The 11,545-nt window shown below is 39.8% G+C and overlaps 1 protein-coding gene and 1 long non-coding RNA gene across 2 annotated transcripts; both read right to left on the reverse strand.

Moving 5' to 3' along the window:
- Positions 1 to 309: 309 nt before the first annotated feature.
- On the reverse strand, positions 310 to 7,437 carry LOC149211477 (uncharacterized). The gene is made up of 4 exons (XM_089391509.1): positions 6,728 to 7,437; positions 5,114 to 6,245; positions 4,702 to 5,022; positions 310 to 4,557 (listed from the first exon to the last, which is right to left on the reverse strand). The coding sequence occupies exons 1-4, from the start codon at positions 7,237 to 7,239 to the stop codon at positions 685 to 687; spliced, it is 5,838 nt and encodes a 1,945-aa protein (XP_089247635.1). The 5' UTR covers positions 7,240 to 7,437; the 3' UTR covers positions 310 to 684.
- A 985-nt stretch (positions 7,438 to 8,422) lies between these two features.
- LOC149211478 (uncharacterized) lies at positions 8,423 to 9,194 on the reverse strand. Its single transcript, XR_016250167.1, has 3 exons — positions 9,140 to 9,194; positions 8,623 to 9,004; positions 8,423 to 8,544 (listed from the first exon to the last, which is right to left on the reverse strand). It is a non-coding gene; the product is annotated as an uncharacterized LOC149211478 (long non-coding RNA).
- Between the last annotated feature and the right edge of the window lie 2,351 nt (positions 9,195 to 11,545).

Consider the following 11,545-nt stretch of genomic DNA (forward strand, 5'->3'; position numbering starts at 1 on the left):
TATAAAAACTATTCAAGATTTTTGCTTCGATAGGATTAATGGCAGAAGTTGATTTTTGCTTCGATAGGATTAATGGCAGAAGTTGCTTCGATAGGATTAATGGCAGAAGTGTCCTCAGACACGTAATTTTATTAATAAAAAAAACAATTACATAATTGATTTTGCAAGAGTTTACACCCGAACAATCAAACACTCTTGCAACAAGAATGAGCTATTTATAAGCTCCATGTCCTAACTACCTCTAATTATGGATCACTTATTAAATAACAAGTGTCCATTTACAATAAATGCTATTCAAACCAACTAGGTAACTATTCTCGTAAAATAGAGCCTAAGATACGACACATTTGGAGATTCATATCTAGTTACAACAATATGCTAATTCTAAAAGTCTCCATTAAATAATTAAACATTCTAGAATAATAATTATTAATTTAATATCTTAAATTAATAATTATTTTATTCTAATTTTATAACCTATGATAAAATTGTATTTTGGATTGTATTTTGGATCATCTAGCAAGGATGGATGGAAGGATGCTTTTGAAACATAGTCTTGGCATCTCCCTTCCACTTTCAGGTCTGACGGACTTGTGAATCTTTCAGGTCTGACGGACTTGACTTGTGAATCGAGACAACTCCCAAAAGCTCTTCAACTTCATGCAAGGCCTTCAACACCACAAGTTACTGCAGACATTCAACATCTGGCCTCTCTTCTAACTCAGTGCATAAAGAAACATCTAGTTCTCGAAGCTGTGCCAGCTGTGCCAACCCCTTTATTCTCTTCAGCTTCGTACAGCACCGTGCCCGCAACTTCATCAAGGACGTCAAACGTTCAAAGCCTGGCAACTCTTCTAACTCTAAGCAGTAAGAAACGTCTAGTTCTCGAAGCTGTGTCATCTGTTCCAAGCCCTGAATGCTCTTCAGCTTCACACATTCAGATGCCCGCAACACCACCAGTGACTCCAAACATCCAACATCCGGCATCTTCTCTAACTCATAGCAGCCAGAAACATCTAGATATTTAAGCTGTGTTACCTGTTCCAACCCCTGTATGCTCTTCAGCTTCTTACAGTTAGTTGCCAGCAACTCCTTCAAAGACTTCAAATGTTCAATGCCTAGCAACTCCTCCAACTCAAAGCAGTTACAAACGTGTAGTTCTAGGAGCTGTGTCAGCTGCTCCAAAACTTGGATGCTTTTCAGCTTCACACATCCAGATGTCCGCAACATATTCAATGAAATCAAATGTCCAACACCTCTTAGCTCTTCTAACTCAGAGCATCCAGAAACATCCAGCTTTAGCAGTTGTGTCAGCTGCTCCAAGCCCTGTATGCTCTTCAACTTCACACATTCACATGCCCGTAACACCATCAAAGATGACAAATATCCAACACCCTGCATTTCTTCTAACTCACAGCATCCAGACACATCTAGTTCTAGAAGGTGTGTTAGCCGTGGCAATCCCCATAAGCTCTTCAGCTTCACACATTCAGATCCCCGCAACACCAGCAATGACTGCAAATGTTCAACACCTGACATCTCTTTTAATTCAGAGCAAAAAGAAACATCTAATTGTCGAAGTTGCGTCAACTGTGCCAACCCTTGTATGTTATTCAGCTTTCTACAGCTACGTGCCTGCAAATTCTGCAAGGACTTCAAATGTTCAACGCCTAGCAGCTCTTTTAACTCAAAGCAATAAGAAACCTCTAGTTCTCGAAGCTGTGCCATCTGCTCCAAACCCTGTATGCTCTGGAGCTTCACACATTCAGATGCCCGCAACCACACCAACGACTGTAAATATCCAACACCTGGCATCTCTTCTAACCTGGAGCAGCCAGTAACATCTAGTTCTCGAAGCTGTGTCAGCTGTGCCAACCCCTGTAAGTGCTTCAATCTCGCACAATTACGTGCCCGCAACTTATCCAACGACCTCAAATGTTCAATATCAAGTAGCTCCTCTAACTCAGAGCATTCAGAAACGTCCAGTTCTCGAAGCTGGGCCGACCCCCTTATGCTCTTCAGCTTCTTACAGCCGCATGCCCATAACTTCTCCAACGACCTCAAATGTTCAACCCCGGGCAAATCATCCAACTCAGAGCAATTAGAAACGTTTAGTTCTCGAAGTTTAGTCAGCTTCGCCAATACCCGTATGCTCTTCAACTTCGAACACCAAACCACCTGCAAGTTTTCCAAAGATCCCAATATTTCTATACTTGATAGCTCCTCCACTCCTTCGCACCAGGCAATGCTCAGCACTTGAAGATTTGCAAGACCAGAAAGCTCTTCTATTTTCCTCAATTTAGAACAATTCCACAAGTCTAGTTTTCTCAATATATAATATGGAGATGCTACAAATTTCACGAGACTGATACCATGCTCGATGGATAGATATCGAAGGTTGGGGTAAACACCAGCAGGAAAGGATACCTTTGATATTTCTGTGTTGTCCAGTTCTAAGTGTTGGAGACGATTCAGGCACTTGTCAAACGAAGAGTCCAAATTACCTGATGTTCTTTGTCCCGTTGTCTCTGTTAGTATGTCACTTTTTCCTTTGACACTTAGCAGCTCTTCCACTTCTTTGCGCCGTCTTACGTCGAGCGCTATTTTCCTCAATTCGGGACAACCAGTCAACTGCAGTTTTATGAGTGCATTTGGCAATGTTCCAACCTCCACCAGATCTCGGCAATCCTTGATGTCAAGATATTGAAGGTTGGGGCAAACACCGGTAGGATATAATACCTCTGATATTGCTGTGTTGTGCAGTTCCAAGTGTTGGAGATGAGGCAGACAATTGTCAGAAGAAAAATCCGAATTATTCAATTCTCTTGGCCCCGTCGACTCTGCTAATGCTACACTTGTGTCTTTGATACTTGGCAACTCCTCCACTTCTTTGCACCGGCTTACTCCCAGCGTCTTAAGTTTTGCAAAACCAGATAGCCGTTCTATTTTCCTCAATTTAGGACAATCGATCAATTGCAGTTTTATGAGTGCATTTGGCAATGTTCCAACCTCCACCAGATCTTGACAATCCTTGATGGCGAGATATTGAAGGTTGGGGCAAACACCGGTAGGATATAATACCTCTGATATTGCTGTGTTGTGCAGTTCCAAGTGTTGGAGATGAAGCAGACAATTGTCAGAAGAAAAATCCGAATTATTCAATTCTCTTGGCCCCGTCGACTCTGCTAATGCTACACTTGTGTCTTTGATACTTGGCAACTCCTCCACTTCTTTGCACCGGCTTACTCCCAGCGTCTTAAGTTTTGCAAAACCAGATAGCCGTTCTATTTTCCTCAATTTAGGACAATCGATCAATTGCAGTTTTATGAGTGCATTTGGCAATGTTCCAACCTCCACCAGATCTCGACAATCCTTGATGGCGAGATATTGAAGGTTGGGGCAAACACCGGTAGGATATAATACCTCTGATATTGCTGTGTTGTGCAGTTCCAAGTGTTGGAGATGAAGCAGACAATTGTCAAAAGAAAAATCCGAATTATTCAATTCTCTTGGCCCCGTCGACTCTGCTAAAGCTACACTTTTGTCTTTGATACTTGGCAGCTCCTCCACTTCTTTGCACCGGCTTACTGCCAGGGTCTGAAGTTTTGCAAAACCAGATAGCCGTTCTATTTTCCTCAATTTAGGACAATTGATCAATTGCAGTTTTCTGAGTGCATTTGGCAATGTTCCAACCTCCACCAGATCTTGACAATCCCTGATGTCGATGTCGAGATATTGAACGTTGTTGCAAACACGGGTAGGAATTGATACCTCCGATATTTGTGTTTCGTGCAGTTGAAGCAGAAGCCGGCGCCCCTCCAAATTAATCAATGTTTCACTTCCGCCTTCAACCGTTTCAAAACGCAGTACTTCTAAGGGACAGTCCACTATCAACTTTATCAACTTGAGAAAGGTATCCGATACACGTCTCAAACTCTGGCAACATCGCAGGTCCAAATACTTCAAGTTCCTTAGGTCACGTCCGAAGGAGTCGGGAAGCCTCTCCAAGGCACCGCAGCTTTTCAGGTTGATGTGTTCTAGCTTTGATAAATTCCCGAAGGAGTCGGGAAGCCTCTCCAAGGCACCGCAGAGTTCCAGGTCGATGTGTTCTAGCATTGATAAATCCCCGAAGGAGTCGGGAAGCCTCTCCAAGGCACCGCAGCTTTTCAGGTTGATGTGTTCTAGCTTTGATAAATTCCCGAAGGAGTCGGGAAGCCTCTCCAAGGCACCGCAGCTTTTCAGGTTGATGTGTTCTAGCTTTGACAAATTCCCGAAGGAGTCGGGAAGCCTCTCCAAGGCACCGCAGTAAGACAGGTTGATGTGTTCCAGCCTCGACAAATTCCCGAAGGAATCTGGCAGAGATCTCAATTGTCGAATTTGCAGAACCAGGTGCTTCAAGGAACGCAGATCACAGAATTCCTTTGGGATTTCGACAGTAGTATAGTGTTCGCTTATATGCACCACCATCAGTTCCACGTGCTTCAACTGTCCTATGCACTTAGGAATTTTATGGAGCACATTAACTCTAATCCGCAACTCCCGCAACCGGAAAGGTGTCTGCAGTATATTCAGGTTTTCTAATTAGTCTAAATATAATAGATAATTGTCCTCTACAGAGCGCTTTTGTTTCGTTTTTGTTCCGTGCTGTTCTATTAATACTAGCAAATAAACATTTTAATTCTTGACAAATTGTATATTTACCTGCGAATCCTCTTGCCACAATGTTTCCAATTCATCCCCCTGCACTTCGAACACCCTTAAATTCTTCATTGGAATATAAGGAGGGAGGGAAGAGCAGAAACAGATGCGCCAGCGAAACCATAATAGATTTGGTGGGTCCATCCCATCTAAAAGGCATTTCAATTGATATTCTTCCATGTCAGTATCAAGAAGTTCTAAGTTCTTCATTTTGTAGCGTGAAAAGGATGCACGCTCATTATCCACATCTGAGTCTGAGTCTGCACGCTCATCACAATAATGTTCCCAATGTAACATTCTAATTCCCCGCACTTTGGTTGCTTCCTGTACATTTTTCAAAATCAATGACAAAGTAAAAAATTGTACCCAGATTTTTATTGAAAGGTCTATAGAAGATTGAAAGATTGATACTTACAGAAGACTGTTGCAACAAAACCTCTGTATGCTTTGTCCCACGCCAAAGCCTACACGGGAATCCCGGAGTATTATTAGCAAGATATCTCCCCATATCTCTGAGGTGATCGTGCATTCTTATACGATACATGTCGAATGGATTCTCAACAATAATGTCCAATTCGACAAGGCATTTACTCAATAAAATTTCAAAGCCGCGCGATCCATTCCAACCTGACGCTTTCCATACTGTGATGGCGGTATCCCTGCTTTGTCCTATGAAAAAGCAGGCGATATCTAAGAACATCTGTTTTTCGTCAGGCTGAAGTGCGTCGTAACTAATCTGAAGGCTCTTTTGTATCTCATGGGGAAGTGCTTTTCTAAGTTCCTCCAGTTCACTTTTCCAGTAAGATTTATCGGTGTTTCCACAGAGAAGCCCACCGAAGACTTTTAAGGATAAAGGCAATCCATTGCAAGCCTTTATATATTGATTAACGAGATCTTCAAATCCCGGCATTGGATGGCGCTGGCTAAAAGCATGCGAACAGAAGAGCTCTCTGGAGCGTTCTGGATTAAGGCCTGTCAACTTATAAATTGTTGGCTCTTGTACTCCTGACCTTGTGAGAACATTCTTGTCACGGGCTGTGATTAAAATTAAGCTACTAGGGGGTAGAGGTAAGATACCTTCATCTGTAACCGGCAAAAGTGCATGTACTTGATCCTGATGATCTACATCATCTAGAACAAGCAGGACTGGAGCAGATAAGCCTAAGAAATGCGTCCTGAGAATCTCTAACCCTTCATCCTTGCTGTCTATTCGTTTCTCAGATCCACATAGGTCTTTCAGAAGTTTTCTCTGCAACGAAGCTACAGAGATTTTAACATTTTCTCGTACATCAATTAAAAAACAGGATTTACTGTATCTTGAACTCTTTCTGTTGAAGAGTTCTTTAGCCAGCGTTGTCTTCCCCGTTCCACCCAAGCCGGTGATGCCAACAAACTGAACTCTTTCACTGTGCTGCTGCAATGATAATTTCGTTTCAAAATCGTCCACCTTCTCTTCCAAACCCGTGGGATATCGGGCAACATTCAACTTTTTTATTCCTTTTTCCAATACAGCTTTCACGAGCTGATCCAGTAGTTTCCCTTCATCGCTAGTTATTTACAAGAAAAATAAATATAATTATTAATAAGATTATTGAATTTAGGCTTCTGTGATCCATATCAACTATATCAATTTACATACCATATCAATTTAGAGAAGAATTTTCGGCGAAAATCACATAGAGATAAGGGATATTCAAAGAATTTTTGGGCGAAAATCACATAGACATAAGGGATATTCAACTCATCCTGACGACGACGATGGTTCGGAACGCGTCGTCAAAAAATTATTTCTATGTGATTTTGGCCGAAGATTCTTCTCTAAATATTAGGTTCTAAATATTAGGTTCAAAACCCGTCCACAAAAAATTGTCGACAAAAAATTATCTCTATGTGATTTTGGCAGAAGATTCTTTTCTAAATATTAATAAGATTATCAAATAAATAAAACTATAGCTAAAGTGTATCATTTTCATAGTGCATTTTGTATTCAGACTAAAATAGGAAGAGGGAGAAGACTCGAGGTCCTTACCCGTTAAACCGCTCATCCAGCTCAAACCCACTTATTTCTGCAACCCGTGAAAGAGCGTTTCTCCAGTTCTGGATAGTTTCGGAGCCATAACGCGGTTCAGAATCATACTTTCTCTTCTTTTCGAGGTTGCGTAGAGATGTAGCATACACGCCTTCGCCCTGTGTCCACCGAAGTTCATTTGGCTTTACATGGTAGAACACTGGAATAATAGGAGCTCTCGTCTCCAACATGAGCACTAGCTCGTCCAGGCACCATCGTGAATCGGCATATGTGGGTGAAAAAATTGCAATCTGGACGGACGCGGTTCTGATAGCGCCTTTTATTTGGCAAGGAAACTCTTCTCCTTCTTCCAGTTCCTGGTAGTCGAGAAAAACTCGCAGTCCATAGGCAATTAGCCGGTGGTACATATGACTGGCGAAGGTCATCTTAACGTCTTGCCCTCTGTGGCTGATGAACACGTCGTAGCAGCTATTGTTGTTGGAATGAGCAGCGGTGGAGGTGGAAGCAGCCATTGTCGAATGAAAAATAGAAACAGAGATTGGAAATTGTCGGATGATCGATGAGATCGGATACAAACTGGTAAGGAGGACCTGAGTTAGCAGATGAGATGGATACAAAGCGCAAAGGAGGAGCTTAGTTAAGAGTGCTTCGAAATGGCGGATAAATTCGAGGGAGGGTTGCAACGTAAAGCCTCTGTTTTTGTGCAGAAATGTATCTCAACATTCACTCGCCCTCATTTATACTCAGTTGAATACCAACGACCGGGCTATAAAAGAAAATGTTACCGTTACCAATCCGCGTATTTCGACGCGTTTTTACTTAACAATGCGTAGAGTTAGATTCACTACTAAACGTGTGTCTCCTTACCTTAAATGATTCTTAATTCTCACTTTAATATCCAAAAATTTAATAAATCATCGTTTATGTCATATTTTTCTTTACCTTTAAAGATTTTTCATTTTTACTTTATAACATGTTATAATTTTACCAAGGGAACAACGGTAAATACCATAGTTACCAAGGATTCAAACATCATTAATACTTTGCGACACTTCCGACTAAATATCTTTAGTCGGAAATCAAAGGAGCATTGACTATTTGTCAGCAACACATAAGTCGGAAATCAAAGGAGCATTGACTATTTGTCAGCAACACATAAATTGGACCAAATTCATCGCATCTGCTGGGCTCCACACGCAGTATCCTGTGGGCTGCGCGGCGTATGCTCTGCAACTTTGACACGCATACCAAGAAAAAGGATACCAAGAAAAAGGAGAGATGGTACGTTACATCAAAACTCTCCCACCAACCACATAAGGACACAGATACATATAAAAAAGGGCAATTCCTATTTCCACCTCCATAACATATAAAAAAGGGCAATTCCTATTTCCACCTCCATAGCAAAGTTAATGCTATGGAGGTACCCTCTGACAGCCCGTTAATGCTATGGAGGTACCCTCTGACAGCCCGACGACCACCATCCACCATGCATCATATTTCCATCCATCATCGGTCTCCGGCATCCCTCTCCGGCTGCCCATCTGCGCCCCGGCGACCCTGCCCGCAGCTCAAATCGTATTGATTACAGATTGATCAAATCGCAGCCACCCTCAAATCGATCGTATTGATTACAGATTGATCAAATCGTATTGATGACATATTAATTGATGACATATTAATCAAATACGGCGCGTGGCCTCCACTCACTCAAATCATATTAATGCCCGGGAGAGTTCATTTACAGATGGCAAGAATGCGACCAACCTCCTCCCGCCTTCAAAACCCTTCCTGCTCCGCGGCAAACAGAACAAAACCTGCAAAACCGAACAGAACATTATCTGCGAACAGCTGCAAAACCATTCTGCGAACCGAGGAGCCGTTCAATTCAATACCTGGAGGAGCTGCGGCTGGCAAGGTTAGTGCCGAATTCTTGGTGAATTTTGTAATATCTTCTTGTAATAATATCTTATACGTTCTCTGTAAAATTTTCAAGACATAATGGCAAGATGTGTAAATTTGTTTTCCGTCGGTCGCCATTGAAACTTTCAAATGCAATTCTGAAGAAGGGTATCAAAACCCATGCTTCTGCCACCGGGAACGAGCCTCTGCAGAGTCCCAAGTTTCCTTTAAATGGAGCCATCGTCATGGCTACCTGTCTTTATATCAATATTGGCCAATCTTTGTCTCCTTGCCAGCGTTACGCTACGGCTTCGCCATCATCTTTTCTCTGCCCAAACGGTGATGGTTCAGAGCTCGACTGCACGCAGAACCCTTCTGCACATGCAAAAGAAAACTATACAGTGTTAAAAAACTATTGTAGATAGCTACAGCTATTTGAACAATATAGAGAAAACTATATATATTGAATCCATATACAGAAAACTATGTATATTGAAACGATACTGAAACATTTTTTACAGAAAGAAACCAAAACGCAGGGACCAAAACGCATTTTCAGAAAGAGAACAAAAACGCACGGACCAAAACGCCGAAAAAGAGAGCCCAGGAGTCGGGCAGAAACGAGAGCAGAGGGAGGAGGAGAAACCGATACACTCCTCGGCCAGGAGGGCCGAAGACGGAAAACCGAAGGGAAAGCTGATGGACGGGTTAAATAAGGGCGTCGATATGCATGAAGCTGAGAGACGGGTGGATGATTTGAGCAACCTGGCAGACAAGGGCGATGGCGTTCCTGCATGGAAAAGGACGTGGAGGAGCGAGCAGCTGGCAAGGGAGGCTTCCTGATTGGGCGCTGAGAGACGAGGCGATCACCGTATGGCCAAGGACGAGACGATCATCGTGGACGCTCCCCCATCGCTTTTGTTTCAGCACTCCAGAACGTATTTTCCAAACGATACTGAAACATATTAAAACGATAAACTTTATTGCAAAATATACCTAAAATAAACTTTAAAACATATTACTCATAAACATTAACTACACTTTATAAATAACTCTATGTGAATTATAAAAATATATAAATATTATAAATATACCATAAATAAATATTACAAATATACCATAAATAGATATTACAAATATAACTTATAAGTTTGATATAAAACCCCGAATTTCCTGCTCCCGTTGGTAAAATCCATGGGTGCTGCTGAGAGCATAGGTTAGGTTTTGCATGGTTAAATAATGTGTATGGATGAAAATTGAGATTGGCACATCGCATTTTTTAATCCCTTCCATAATGTGATATTGGATATAAGCCAATTTGGCATTGATTCCCATAAAATTCTTGGATCTAATCGAATTTGCCAGTGTTTCTATAAAATTTTGTTTACAGCGATGGTAAAATATAAGAATTAGGAAAATTGGTAAGTATGCTGCGTTTCATATTGATTATATTATTTTCCCAGTTTAGTTTATTCAGATCGACTGTAAACATTAACTACACTTTATAAATAACTCTATGTGAATTATAAATATATATAAATATTATAAATATACCATAAATAAATATTACAAATATACCATAAATAGATATAAATATACCATAAATAGATATTATAAATATACCATAAATAGATATTATAAAAACCATTACTTTACATTAAATTACCTAAATAATATATATATACACCAAACGTTGTTAATACTTAGAAATCTTAAGGACGAATAACAAAACAAACGAACAAATGGATACAGGTGAGCCATTCCTTTCATAGGATGCATCGTTCCACGTGATCACGTGGTGGCTTCAGATGTGACCATTAGACTTATGACCTGGTGGTTTTATATGAGTATCGTTTTGATAAACGTAATATTATTTCAGAGCTGGCTAGAACTCTTCTCAGTCATTGCAGCTAGAACTCTTGTCATTGCAAGAACGTCATTGTTCTAGAAAGGTCAGTGGCAGGTTTAATCGCTGATTGCCAGTTGTCGTTGTCCGGAGGTCATCGTCTCTAGGTCATTGCCGCTTATAGCCAGTTGATCATAGCCTTGGTATTGCCAGTTATCGTTGCCAATAGAGCGAGGCGTCATAGAGTGTTGTCGTTGCTGCTACATAGTAGATTGTAAATATATTTAGTTTATATATAATTTTTTTAGATTAATAATAATAATTTAAAATAAAATTATAATTTAATTATTTAAACATATAAATTGAGTTTATTAATAATTTAATTTATATGATTAAATTAATTTTGAAATTTTGTAATGTAATATGTATAATTTATTATATTAATATTGGTTAAAAATTTAATTTATATTATATAAATAAAAATTATGAGTTAATTATTAATTTAAAAAGTATTTTATCCAGTAGTAAAAGCGTTTATATAAAAAACAAACATCTATGTAGTTAAGGAAGCCAGGGAAAAGAAAAGTTGAAGAAATTAAAGAAGGAATAGAACTAAATAATTAAATAACAAAAGCTTAACATAATGTTATTTTGTTGAATCTCGAAGGAAGCCAGAGAGAAAAGAAAAGAAAAAAAAAAAAAAAGGAAGTTGAAGAACTTGAAGAAGGAATAAAACTAAATAATTAGATAACAAAAGCTTAACTAATTTTATTTTCTTGAATCTGATCTTCTCTTCTATGACTAAAATTAAAGAGAGACAAAATATGGAAAAATTGAGCATCTCTCACTCAACCTCTAGATTCACTAGCATGAAAGTAGATACATTTAAGGTATTACAAATCAGCTAAAGAGTTGGGACAAATTCCTGATAAATACGATCTACATCTTAAATAATCTCACAACTTGACTAAGAAACCATAATCTCAACAAACATATGAAAATACAACGAGAATGTACGAGTTTGAAGTAAATTTACTTTTTCGTTTCATAATAAAAAAATCCCAAAGTGA

Source organism: Pinus tabuliformis, chromosome 1_1 (assembly GCF_031772625.1).
Source record: "Pinus tabuliformis cultivar Carrire ecotype Pingquan chromosome 1_1, CPIR1, whole genome shotgun sequence".
In the NCBI taxonomy this organism is placed as follows: domain Eukaryota; kingdom Viridiplantae; phylum Streptophyta; class Pinopsida; order Pinales; family Pinaceae; genus Pinus; species Pinus tabuliformis.